At 53.0% G+C, this 12,941-nt stretch overlaps 1 protein-coding gene across 7 annotated transcripts in view; it reads right to left on the bottom strand.

The window, feature by feature from the left end:
* Positions 1-5,360: 5,360 nt before the first annotated feature.
* Positions 5,361-12,941, bottom strand: part of PHKA2 (phosphorylase kinase regulatory subunit alpha 2) — a 63,281-nt gene continuing 55,700 nt past the window's right edge. For 4 of the 7 annotated variants that reach the window (XR_010838734.1, XM_059050775.2, XM_059050776.2 and 1 more), the window contains 3 exons: positions 12,157-12,210; positions 11,305-11,505; positions 10,214-10,844 (listed from right to left, as the gene is read on the bottom strand). Coding sequence is in view for 6 of the 7 variants with exons in the window: in XM_059050775.2 (XP_058906758.1) it covers positions 10,674-10,844; positions 11,305-11,505; positions 12,157-12,210 (426 nt within the window). In the remaining variant the exon portion in view is untranslated. Of the gene's footprint in view, positions 6,720-10,213; positions 10,845-11,304; positions 11,506-12,156; positions 12,211-12,941 lie in introns of those variants that run through there. The other 3 variants (XM_067024010.1, XM_067024011.1, XM_067024009.1) reach the window with 2 other exon arrangements.

Here is a 12,941-nt window from a genome sequence, read left to right as displayed (position 1 = left end):
TATTCAAAACTATGGTAGCTCTAAAGCTCTCCTGTTAATCCTTATTGTCTTTGCCAGTGATCAGTCTAAAACAGGCATGTGACTCAGTTCTGGCCAATCAGAATTATGGGAAAGTCTATTAGAGGGCTTCTGGGAAAGATTTCCCTGCCTGGAATGGGTTGAGGGAGAGAGAGAGAGACTCAAGAAGAAAGCCCTGCCCCTCCCTTTCTGGTTGTCTTTTAAGTGTGTGATGCTTGGTGCTGTGGCAGCTGTCTTGCAACCATGAGAGAAGGAAACAACACATTTTGAGGATGATAGAGAAGGAAGATGGGAAGGGCATGGATCATTCATGACATTACTGAGCCACTGAACCAATCCTTCAACCTCCTGGCTCCAGACTCCTTGTTAAATGAGATGATGATTATCTTTATTGTTTAAGCCACTGATAGCTGGGTAGCCTATGATGTACAGCTGAAAGTATCCTGAGAGATTACTGAAGAATCTATCCACTAGTATCATCCTGCCTTTTAGAGTTCTGGGAAGAGACAGGTCTTCAGAGCATGTGTGCCCGCCCCCTCCCCGTGCCCCCCTGCCACGGCCCCGGGCAGCGCCAGCCCATAGTTAAGTAAAAAACATGACGGGAGCAGGTTGAGGGCCTTTTACTCTCCCCTCTCCTTTCCCCTTTAGCTTCCCATCACACTGTCTAGCTCAAAGGCTGAGATTCCACAAGTTATTGATTTCACTGAGGCTAAACCATGACTTATGAAAGGCAAACACCCCTGAAAAGGCTGGGAATGGCCAATGACCATCAAGGTTTCTTTCCTCTAATACTTCAGCAACATGAGTCTCTCAGAGGAAACAGAAGACTGGCTGGAGTGAGGACAGTGGGGGAGAGAAGGCATTTGGGGGCTGTTTTTAAACAGGAATTCATTGAATGTTTGCTAGGTTCCAGGAGTTTTATTCTATCTAATTTTTTCAAAAAAATTCAAGCAAACATTTACTTAGCACTTACTATGGCACCAAGTGATATCCAAGCACTTTAAGAATTAATACATTTAATCCTTGTAACAATCATATGAGATGGAGGTGCTGTCACAGGCCCCACTTCACAGAGGAGGTGGACCCCCGGCAGGCAGGCAGGCGCCAGCTCAGGGGCAGTGCTCTGAACCATTCCCAAGCAAGGCAGCTCTTGTGGTCTCAGCAAAGCAACGCCATGTCCTGCTGGCTCCCTGGCTCTGCCCCTCAGCTGCTGCCTGGCCTGCGCCCATCCCAGATGCTCTCTTCTCCGAGAGCAGCAATACTTCTCCCAAGTAAGGGAGGAGGCGCCAGCCCTCTCTTGTCACACCAGGCCCTTGGTGACAAGTTCCAAGAGGAAGGAGGAATTCAGAGGTTGAAGATGAAGATAGGGCTTTGAAACTCTTTGCTCCTTCTCCCCAAAGTGCCATCCCCTGCCTCTGTCTGCCCTGCTTTGTCCTTGGTCCACAGCAGAGAGCCCTGCTCAGGGCAGAGAAGAGGGCAGTGACCTTGGCCTCTAGAGAGTGTAACTAACACCTGAATCGGGCTTTTAACCCAAGCTTTGCCAGGTTGCAGTCCTGATGGACCTTTTTTTAAACAATTTTTTATTCCCATTATCTAGTTTTTAATCGTCCTCCAAATCCTTAAATGGAGAGTTCTAATTATCCCCTCTTGACAAACGAGGAAACGCGGCTCAGAGGAAGGACTTGCTGTCCGTGGGTATGCGGCTAAAAAGCAGCCTGTCTGGATCCACAGCCCACATTCAAAAGCACCTGGGCTGCCTCCCATGGGGATTGGAGTCTGCAGACCTAGGTGGGAGGCGCCATGGGGGAAGGTGACTGCAGCCACTGTCTACTTAGCCTTTGCCACGTGCCAGTGGCTTACACACATTATCATGACATTAGTATATATACGTTATTATGATTATTATTACACACATTATCCTGTTAATCTCTGGAACCTCCAGTGAGGACGGTTTATATAATCCCCATCTCATCTCACAGAGGAGAAAACTGAGGCACCAAGGGACTATGTACAATCCAAGGGTACCCAGCTCCCAGCAGCAATGTGGGGATCTGCCTTCTTGCCCGGCTGACCCCAGAGTGACTGGGGAAGGAAGGGCTGGGGGCCCAGGAAGCGGTCAAAGCCAGGTTCGATGCCTTAAGGCAACCGCTGCCTCTGCCTTGCTTCCAATTGTGTCAGAGGCTCACCGTCTGGTCAAGGTCTCTAGGGTGGCGGGGTCCACATTAAAACAGATACTCTGGGGCTTCCCTGGTGGCGCAGTGGTTGAGAGTCCGCCTGCTGATGCGGGGAACACGGGTTCGTGCCCCGGTCCGGGAAGATCCCACGTGCCGCGGAGCGGCTGGGTCCGTGAGCCGTGGCCGCTGAGCCTGCGCGTCCGGAGCCTGTGCTCCGCAACGGGAGAGGCCACAGCGGTGAGGGGTCCGCGTACCGCAAAAAAAAAAAAAAAAAAAAAAAAAAATTAAAACAGATACTCTGGTTAAGAGCTTTGCAGTTTCCAAAGCACTAACCACACTTCTTCTAAATTGAAATGGACCCTTAGAGAAAGTGGAGCAGGACATGGCCTCCCGGCTTTAGCTGGGGAGCTAAGGGCCACCTAGGGGCCGGCTGAGGGCCACGCTCAGAGCACTGTTAGCCTAGCCCCGAGCTCTGTGCCCACCCGAGGCGTGGCGCCTGCCTGTACGGCGCGTCTGGTTCTTAAGTAGGCTGGAACGCATCCCCTGCAATAGTTGTCTCCATATCTGCCGTCCAAGTCTTGTGTAATCCAAGAAAATGAGAGGCTGTCTTCTGAGGTAAATTTGTAAATGAAATGCAGTATTCTTTGCCCAGATCTAGGTAAGCATGGAGTCTTGAAACACAGGCTTTAGTCCTGATCTAACACGGGAGAATTTATGAAATTCACAAGCCTCTTGAGCCTCCGTTTCCCCATCTGTAAAATCCTGGTGCTAAGAATGGTCATCTAACTAAGCAAATGTATGGGGGTGAAAGTGTGTTCTTTTCCAATGTCTGAGGAATGTGCTACTCGACCAGATGTTCAGTTTAAATGTCTGCCGCCTTCCTCTATCTTTCCAACATACCTGGGGGTTACCAGCTGTTAAGACCCACCAGAGTCTCGCCTATTCCCGAGAGGACTCAGAGCCAATCCTGTTGGCCTCACCTATTCCCACCACCGTTCCCCTGACCATGGCCTCTGAGCCGGAGCAGCTCTCTTCCTCCCGAGGATGACTCAATACATTTCTTGCTTGCTTGCTTGCTTTCTCCATTGTGCCTTTTTTAGCTTCAGAAAAAGAAATGTGTCAAATTTAAAACTCAGCACAGCGCAGCTATTTAAAGTGCAGAGGAAGCAGCCTTTGAATGGCTTGCAGAATACGAAGCCTTTAGAGCCTAGAAGGCCTCAGCCACCCCATTCTTCCTCGTGCTTTCTAAGGCCCGACTTGAAAGGCAGCTGGGCACTTGTGGATGGCAGAGAAGAGGTCTGATGTTCCCTGGGTTGGGGACGGAGAGAAACTTCTGCATGGGCAGGGACAGCAGGAGACTGCAAGCCTGGGCGGAGCCCTGGGGACCACGTGCAGCCACCGTTCCCTTTGCGGCCCCTCGCTCTGCACAGGACTTGCAGCCCTGGCACAGGAAGTGTGGCAGGCGGCGGCCGGCCGATGGCTGGGTGCACGCATATGTTTGCTTGAAAATGATCTAAGGACCACACGGGGTTTTAGGCCTGAGAGGGAGAGGAGGGTTGAGGAAGGGAACAGGAATAGTTTTCCTCTGTCATTCAGTCATTTGATCACCTCCATTTTCCAGCTCCAGGAGGAGCTTGTCTGCTTCTCAAGTGGGGTAGAAGGAAGTTAAATCATCTTGGGCACTTGCCCCTTTCGTCTCACCCTCCCAGAGACACAGTCTCTCCAAACCTGCTGTGAAATGAACCCTTCTCTCCTCTGCCCCTGCTTCCCTGTGGAGCAAATCTCTGGAAGGGTTGGCATTCCTCTGTCCCAACCCCCCCGCCCCCCAGTGATTTGGGGGCAAAAGCCAAGGTCTACACTCCTTCCCTTGATGGCGCCAGTGTGCACCCTCTTGCCTCCTTCCTGTTCCAGACATGTTAGGTGCATGCCTGCCTCGGGGCCTTTGCACTGGTTGTTCCCTCGATCTGGCACATTTTTCCCCTTAGTTTCCCCTCAGTTCAGGCCCTCACTTCCTCCAGGTCTCTGATCAAATCCTGCCTTATCAGGGGTCTTGTCTACTCATCTCATATGACAGTCCCCACCGCCCCCAGGCCTCCCTGCCCTCTTTGTCTGCTTTAATCTTGTCCAGCCTCTTGTCATCCTCTGACACATTATGCATCTAATTGCTCATTCATTTATCATCTGGGCCAGGAGAGGAAGGAGGACTTGGGAGTTGGCTTCTCAGCCCCTTTGGCCGAGTTACATGGAGATAGGGAGATGGGCTTGGCCCCGTGCCCTCCCCTGCACCCCACCCCCTCCCCCCTCCCCCACACTGGGTTCAGACAGCTATAGGCCGAGGTCCAGTACATTATTGAGAAGCTCCTGCCCCGTCACCCAGAACGTTTTGCAGGTGGGTATCTTACTCATCCTTGACCTGCTCGGAGAGGGAGGCCCATCGCACCCAGGGGAGGGTTTGGGGCTGCCCTCTGTTTTTCTTCCTGTGTCGTCATCGTTGAGAAAACAGGGCGGTCCTGGTGGAGGGCTAGTGAATTTACTCTGCAGATTCTCCACTGGCCCCGTGCTCAGAGTGAACCCTTTGCTCTGGGCTCTTGATTTGAGCCCCCTCCCCCTGTTGACCTGCTTATTTTATCTCTTGCCTATACTAGGCGTGCGCTGCTGTGTCCCAGCCTGCTGAGCACAGCGCCAGCTGCGTAAATGTGTGCTGACGGCACAAAAGCCATCTCTGGTCTCAGGGGACTTGGGGACAGAAACGTGTGTGTGTGTGTGTGTGTGTGTGCGTGATCACCGTAGCACACGTTAGCTCGCTGCTTTAGGGAATGAAAAGCCCAGAGACCTTTCTGGAAACTCGGGCTGCAAGGTCAGCTCAGGCTCCAGTGCTCTGCACCGCCAGGGCCGCCAAGCCCGACTTCATCTCCGGCACAGAGACCGCCTCGGCGCCTGCTGGGCCGTTTTTCACTCCAGATGGAACTCGGTGGTTAATGAGGGGGAGAGCACTTCGGCGGAGCTGCCACGGAGGGAGGGGGGGTGGGGAGCGCCAGAGGCCGACTCGCCCCCGCGGCTGGGCTCTCTGGAGCTCAGGAGACAGTGGCTCGGATGCTTGTGAGAATTCAGGGATGGAACCTCGGTGACAGCTGGGGGAATTTATTCACACTGTCAGGACACAGGCTTACACTTCGAATCAGTTCCAACTCTTTATTTTTAAATCCCCCAGCTGGCTAAAGACTTAGAAGGAAAGATGAGACAATCATTTGCGTCTTGTCCCAGATGGGCTGTCACTCAGAGGGTCCAGGAAAAGGCTACCAGGGCTGGGCTGGTACGCCGGGAGCTTTGCAACAGCTCCTTGGAAGCTGAGTGGCAGGAGGTGGTCTGCTGTGCAGGCCGGGTAGCAGCAGCGACCCAGCCCCTATGACTTAGAAACATTTCTACAGGCAGAGAGCAGCTGTGATTGGTCCAGCTTGAGCCCAGAGGGGGCACTAGCCACCTGCTGTGCACGCCCTCTTCACTCCCGCCGACCAAGCCTCGCCAAAGGGCAGACCCCAGGAGAGCACATGTCCTGCTTCTCTGGACAGAGGAATACAAGCCAAGGGTCCTGGCTGTAGTGGACGCTTAGTTTTAGATGCTCAGCATCAGAACGCCCTTTCTGGGTCTGGGGGGGTGGTCCCCCATGTTATGAAGCCGGCCCCACCTCCACTTGAGGAGGAGGAAGTCTCAGATACTGGTTTTTCCAACCTCCCTCTCAGCTGACAACCCCGCCCCAGCTGATGGAACACACCTGCCAGTCTGACTTGACAGCTAGTGACGGGATGAAACCTACTCTGCTGACAGGTGGCAGCTTCTATATTTAAAATAGTTTCTGAAAGAGAGGAGGTGGTGGTCCTAGTGACATTGGTCAGCGTCGGGGGCATCTGTGGTGTAAGATCCAGGGTGTGAGCCCGGTGACCTGGGGCCTTGTTCTTGGCTGGGGAGTCGCCAAGTCTGGCGATCATGTGACTTATCCAATATTCTTTAAGAAACGTGTTTCCTACCCAGCTAGAGTTGCTGTCTGTAATTTGCAACTAAAAATGCTGACACAGTGGTGAAAGGTGACACAGAGGCCATGAGAGAATAGAGCCAGTGAGTATGAATTCTCCTCGGCAATTCTATCCTGGGCTTGTATCGGGAAAGGTCTTTGAAAAAGGAGAAATGGAAGGCATAACCATTGCCCCGTGCCCGTTTCAGAAGTAGCTTGGGGCCACACCCTTAGCCCACCAGCTGGAGGCGTCTGGCGGCCACCCCGCTGAGACGGGTCAGGGACGCTCAGGACTGAGGGGGCCGACACATGGCTGTCCTGGTGGAGCAGTGCTAGGGACGCTTCCATGGGACGCCGGACGACGTGCCTCCTTAGAGGTCTTCTCAAACGAGACAGGCGTGTCTTCATCCTGCCGCGCTGGTCCGTATTCTGTGGGCCGAGTGACGCCTGGGTAATACTGTAATAGGCCCCCAGTAAGTGCCTTCTTGAGCAATTCATTTTTCAGAAGAGCTGACATACTGCAACAAGACAGAGGGAGGAATCATGTGACTTCAGAGTTCAATGGTTCCAATGATTCCAGTCCTTCTAAGAGGGCATTTTTGCCAAAACTGCACATATGTTCCTTAAAAACATACACAGTTGTTTTCTGATGGAATTTTTCCCTCTCCCAAACTATTAAACACTGTGTGCATTAGGCTTGAGAATAGTCTCTCTTGCGGTTTCAGGTGGTTTTGTTCCTCAGAGAATTCTCTTGGTAACTTAAGGATACGGCTTCTCCTAAATGGCTTTGAGGGAAGAAGGGGACACTGGGCTCTAAGAAGGTGGCAGTGTGGCTTTACCTTCCCCTCACAAGCAGTTATCAGTGGCCAAGTCCGGGAGAACAGAAGGCATTCTGGGAACATGCGAAGTGCAGAGCTGTACAGAACAGATGGCAGGGACTTCAAAAGCATAAGAGTCACCTTGAAAGATGATGGCACCAAGGGAGGGGGTGGGAGGCTTTTGTACCTTTTGACAACAAGGAAGCAGGGAAGACAAAAGCGATTTGCCAGACTCCCGTGCAAGTCAACAGAACTGAGAGATGCTCTGCTGTAATTTACATCAAGGGAGGCCGAGCCACCTGTCTTCTTGTCCAGAAATAGATGGCATCAATCAACTGACAAACTTGTTTCTCTTGCCTCCTGATCTTCTGGTCTTTTTTCTTTCTTTTTTTACATAAGGAGCATTTATAGCCTCTCTATCCAGGCAGCTATTGCGTAACGATCTCTCCTTTTATCCGCCGCACCTCAGGAGAGTTGCAGACGCTCTGACCTCCGGACTGATGTCCCTGGGGAGATGCTGGCTTGACCGGACAGCCTCCCGGCTCCGCCAGCCCAGTCTGGGTAGCTACTGCGCATATCTGGCTTCCTGTGACTGGAATTCAAGTTGATTAGTTTTGTTACTTAGGTGCAGAAAAGGGCTTACCAAGAAATGAAATGAAAATGCTCTGTGGCCCGGCACCCTCTTAAACAGAGCTCTCTTTTATTTCTGCACAGCTGCAATACAATCATCATCAGTATTTTAACCCCGAGGCCCTGCAAAATCCAGAAGTGCTTTCTTTGACATTCAAGTTCTTCTTTTTCCATATAAAATTTATGTATTTATGTATTTATTTTTGGCTCTGTTGGGTCTTTGTTGCTGCCCAGCCCCAAGGTGCCAGGGGCCCCTGGTATGGAAACCTGGGCCCATCCGCAGAGGCCAGGATGGTGGCAGGACAGGCCTCTCCCATCCCCCTCGAACATCTGTTCCTCTTCTTGGTGATGTGGGCCTCAGCTGCTTGTGAAAGGGATCAAGCCTCAGAAGCCTGTTCTTCTTTGAAGCTGACAGCTTGATGCCTGTGGAAATGTGGTACTATTTCAGGATTTCATTTGAAAGAGGTTTCAAAAGAGTGAATCGAAAGCTCAGTTGAATTGCTTATTATGGCTCTTCTCCTGGCCGCCCGCGTCTCGGCTGATGAGCCCAAACACAGCATCTGCGGCTTTGCGCGTCATCCGCAGGCAGGCGATCGTTTGAAATTAGCACCTGGCTCATTCTGGAGGGCTGTAAGTCTTCTCGAGCTTTTGCCCAAGAAGCAACTGTGCCTTTAGCGGCTTGTACCTTTCTTACATTCTCTGTGTTTGAAATGATCCACCAGGGAGTCTTTCTGGTGAATGACATGAGCCTTGTTTGTTTATGTCAAGCGTGTCTTAAAGACACCAGAAATAAAGGCCATGAAAATGCGACTATGAAACGTGGGTGGCTGTGACGTCCCTGGACCCGCCGAGGCAAATGAGAGCAAACAGGCTCCCCAGGGAAGACGGGGCACAAACAGGAAGGCTCCGGGCACTGCGGGGGGCTCAGGGGGCACGGCGCCAGGCCACCCACACCGTCTCTGGGATCTGCCATGCTGCTGGCAGGGCTCGGGGCCGGCCCTCGTCCAGCTCCGTCACGCCGCCCCCCCACCCCCCCACCCCCCGCTAAAGCCGGGTCATCTGTTCACATCTCACACGTGCCGATGAATGGCGGAAGGAACCATCTAGTAATCGGAGGAGAAAGGTTTGACATACCGACAGTAGTAGGAAGGGGGGGTGCGGCAGTCCACTGGAGCAGAAATTGAGGGAGATTTGGGGCACTTTTCTTTATGTAACTACTCTGTACCTCAGCAAGGGAAATATCATGGTTTCAAACAAATATGAGGCTAAGGCATTGATGTCCTGTGCACCACCGAGTGGGTAAGTGAGCCAAGACTCGTGTTCTAGACTCTCTCCCCCGGGGGCAACTACAAAGTGTTTGGCTTGCACTGAAGCGAGGCTCTTTAGCAGGAACCCTCCCTGCCTTGCCTCTGCTTCAAGAATACTGGTCAGGGCTTCCCTGGTGGCGCAGCGGTGGAGAGTCCGCCTGCCGATGCAGGGGACGCGGGTTCGTGCCCCGGTCCAGGAGGATCCCACGTGCCGCGGAGCGGCTGGGCCCGTGAGCCGTGGCCGCCGAGCCTGCGCGTCCGGAGCCTGTGCTCCGCTACGGGAGAGGCCGCAGCAGCGAGAGGCCCGCGTACCGCAAAAAAAAAAAAAAGAAAAAAGAAAAGAACACTGGTCAGTGCTGCATCTAGACTCTGAGGGAGGGGCACCGGGCACCTTGCTGTCCTCTCAAAGCAGCCTGAGCGTCGGCTTTCTCCACCTTCACGCAAACTTCCATGCAAAGATCCACTGGCCAAGTTTCCATTTCAGAGGCAGAGTCATCGCCAATCTAAGCCACCACCCTCAACCCGGTGACTGCCCTTCAGAGTCCATTATTCACAGAACCGGTTTTCCCTGCTGTGTGTCGTGCCCACCCCCCATCTCCGTTAACACACCTGGAGAGAAAGTCCATCCATCAGGACCTTTTGGCAAAGAAAGAGTGGCGAGGCCCTGCCCCATCAGGATCTGTCCTCACTGCTCTGCAATCAAGGCCTCCAGCCACACCCCACCCGAAAGCCTTAAGGCAAAAGTGCTGCCCTGAGAAGGGCCTGAGGCCCCAGCCTGGCTCTGCCGCAGAGGGAAGCATTGTCTCTAAGCACAGCGCACGCTTCTGCGGCGTCCGGTGCTGCCGGCTCATCACGTGGCTCCCCCAGAACACGGCGGACGTCCCGCTCCCTGCCAGCCATCATCCCCTAAGAGGGGCGGGGGCACAAGCCTTCCAGAGGGACTCCCTGCCTATGCCAGCCCCAGAACAACAGTTGGCTCAGCTATAAGAAGAGTTGGCTACTCCTCTGCCTTTTTTCTTTTTTTTTTTTTTGGGGGGGGGGGGTTAGATTCTGGAAGATGATGTGGGATTTTTTCATAAGGCAGGAGAAATCCCTAACTCACGGGTGGCCAAGATAAAATCCTTGAAGACCATGAGCCAAAGTTAAGTGGGAGCAATTTTCTAAATCTTGGTGAAAGAGAATTGTCATGCAAAGGTAGCTATGCCAATAAGACAGCAACAGGCCAAGAAGGAAAGCAAGGCACAAGAAAACCAAACCTCTGCAGAATAAGTTGTTCTATTTGCTAAACATTTTGACCCACAGACAGACAGACTGTACCCTGTCAAGGTGTGCCCCTCGTCAAGGTCCGCAGCTGCTGGAAGTATCTTTCCATCTTGAAGATGTGTTACTAGCTCATTGAACCTGTTCGGTAACTCTGCGAAAGCCAATTTAAGCTGCCTTCTCACTTCACTCTGCACTCATTTCCGATACCTCCTCAGACTCCAGGAGACCAAATACCGTGACACATTGACTTTGCTGGAAAGTTTAAGACGATGATTCCAGGGCGCTCCTCGGAGTGGGCACAGGATTCTGCGGCTTGGACGTATACTGCTTTCAGGTGTGTCGCTGCCATCTCCTCCCTGCCAGTGCTTCTGATGGGAAATGCTTTTGTGACAGCACAGGGGATCTTGGGGAACACAAGAAAGTTCCCATGAGAAAGTGACAGAGTGCCAAGGCCCTATTGCATCTGGCAGCCTGAATTGGGCAGCAGTTCCTGCAAATGAGAAGCCACTGCCTTCGTTAGGTAGGTCATTGTCCCATAAGCCCCGCTGGGAGCACTGTCGTAAAAGAAGTGGCAAATGCCCGTGGCTTGGTCCTTCTCCAGCGTGTCCGTGGCACCGATCGACATCTGCAGCAGGAAAGGGCAGAGGCAACACGTGAGCAGAGCTGGCGCTCCCAGCCTAACAGGGGGACAGATGGCCTCTGCTCTGGGCACCGTGTCCCCACCCGCCCGAGTTGGCAGCACATCACTGATTCCAGGATGAGAGGACGGCTTCTTCTAGCTCGACTTTGGTGCAGGCTAAGTGGTTGGTTTACCTGGGGCCAGACATGTCACGAGGCTGGTGCTGGCACTAGAACCTATGCTGAAACGGGCCTGTCCATCTCCAAAGGTCTTTAGGTCTCCCAGTTGGCCACTGTGCCATTTTCAAACCAAATGGTTGACATTTTCCCACCATCTGCGATGACATTATCTTTTTTCAAGAATATTCTTTCCTACTGGTCACAGGATCTCCTGCCTCGACAGAGATAAATGCCAGCCAACCCGGCTGCCTGCCTCGGTCCCCACCCTGGGCTCTGGGCGCACCCACCTGGTCCTGCAGGAACAGCTGGCTGGCCGTGTGCACGATCTGGTCCACGTGGATGATGCCCCCGATGCTGTTCACCTCCGTGTCCGAGAGCAGCGCCAGCACCATGATGGCCTCCACCAGCAGCTGCCGGTACTCAGGCTGCGGCACCCGGTTCAGCACCGACTCAACGTGGACGGCAAACTTGATCTCCTGCGGGGTCATCTGCCAAAGGGACCAGCAGGGGGTCACGAGTGAACAGTCCTGTCACCCACGCTGCCCACAGCACCCAGTGGCTCAGCGTAAATGCTGCCTCCTTTCTGGCCACTTTGCTAATTCTGCCCACAGGACTCCTCTGGAGCAGGAAGCTGAAAGCTCTGCCCTGGGCGTCAGTCAGCCTTGTCCTAGCATTAGTCACCTATCCCGCTGGACTGCGACTTCCAGGGCCAGGCCATTTCTTATTGCTCTTTCTTCATTATTCCTTGTGGTGCATAGCACGGTGCCTTGGGTGGTGTAAAAACTAAAAGATCAGTTTTTTAAAAGAATGAATGGGGGAAAGAAACCAGGGAAGGTAACTGTTCTCTGCCGTGGGTCCAATGAGCATGGCACGCAACTTTGCTCTTAAGAGAGTTTTCAAAAACAAATCTAAAGGTGTCGATAGTCCAGACGTGCTGTTTCTGAGGGGAAAGAGAAAAGATGAGGCTAACATGTGGGGAAAAAAAACTTTGCAAAACTTGAGGGTTAAGTGTCTAGAAAGATTGGATGTACCAATGCCCTGTCTGTATGTAACAAGCTTGAAAGAAGGGTGAGTGGTCAGAGTCCAAGAAATAAAGCGCTTGGTGAAAACTCACGGCGTTCGGGTTTTTCCCATCCTACCTCTCGCGTCGTCGAGGATGGGAGCACGTAACCGTCGATGGACAGACCGTGGCACTGGAGGCAGAACACACATTTCACATTTGTCAGATTCCAGAACATGATTAAAAACGGCGCGCACACACTCAAGTCGCTCTGCCCTGGAAGCCAGCACGAGGACTGGAACACGCCAGACTGTCGGAGTTATTTTTAGAGGGCTTGTTCTCACTGCCCACAGGCTGTGTTTTTCGATGGAACAATTCTAGGGAACCAGCACGCATCGTTCAGATCTCACCCGAACAATGCCCCAGGGAGCTGCCGGGTCCTCCTCTGTGGGAGCTCCGAGTTTCACTCGGCAACCCGGCCCTGGCGGCTGAGAGGCCCCCTTTGGTGCCAGATAAAGGGAGATGTGCATGTCTCCTGCTGGCGAAGTGATACTTCTATGCCTTTGCAGGCATCTATTTTTGAGATTTCTATAATAAGCACCAATCACAAAAGACTAGAGCACATGCACGCACATGCACACCCATGTATATAAATAACCAGCGCTGGCTCAATACAAAATGCTGCTTTTTCATAATAAAAGCGTCTTGGTATGGAGCCGGTGGAAGCCCGGCCCCAGGAACAGTTCTGGGCTCACGGGCTGCCTCCTGACTCCCTGTGCCCTGGAGACAGCAGCTGCGCCTCCTCCGGCCCCGGTGGGCTGAGGATGCAGCGGCAGCAAATGCTCCTTCCTCCTGACACGAGGCCTCTTTGGGCCCTGCCCCCACGTGGGGGCCGGAGTTCAGCTGTGAGGACAGGGACCCCTC

The sequence above is a fragment of the Kogia breviceps genome, chromosome X (genome assembly GCF_026419965.1).
Source record: "Kogia breviceps isolate mKogBre1 chromosome X, mKogBre1 haplotype 1, whole genome shotgun sequence".
Lineage (NCBI taxonomy): Eukaryota > Metazoa > Chordata > Mammalia > Artiodactyla > Physeteridae > Kogia > Kogia breviceps.
This window is presented reverse-complemented; position numbering and strand designations above follow the sequence as displayed.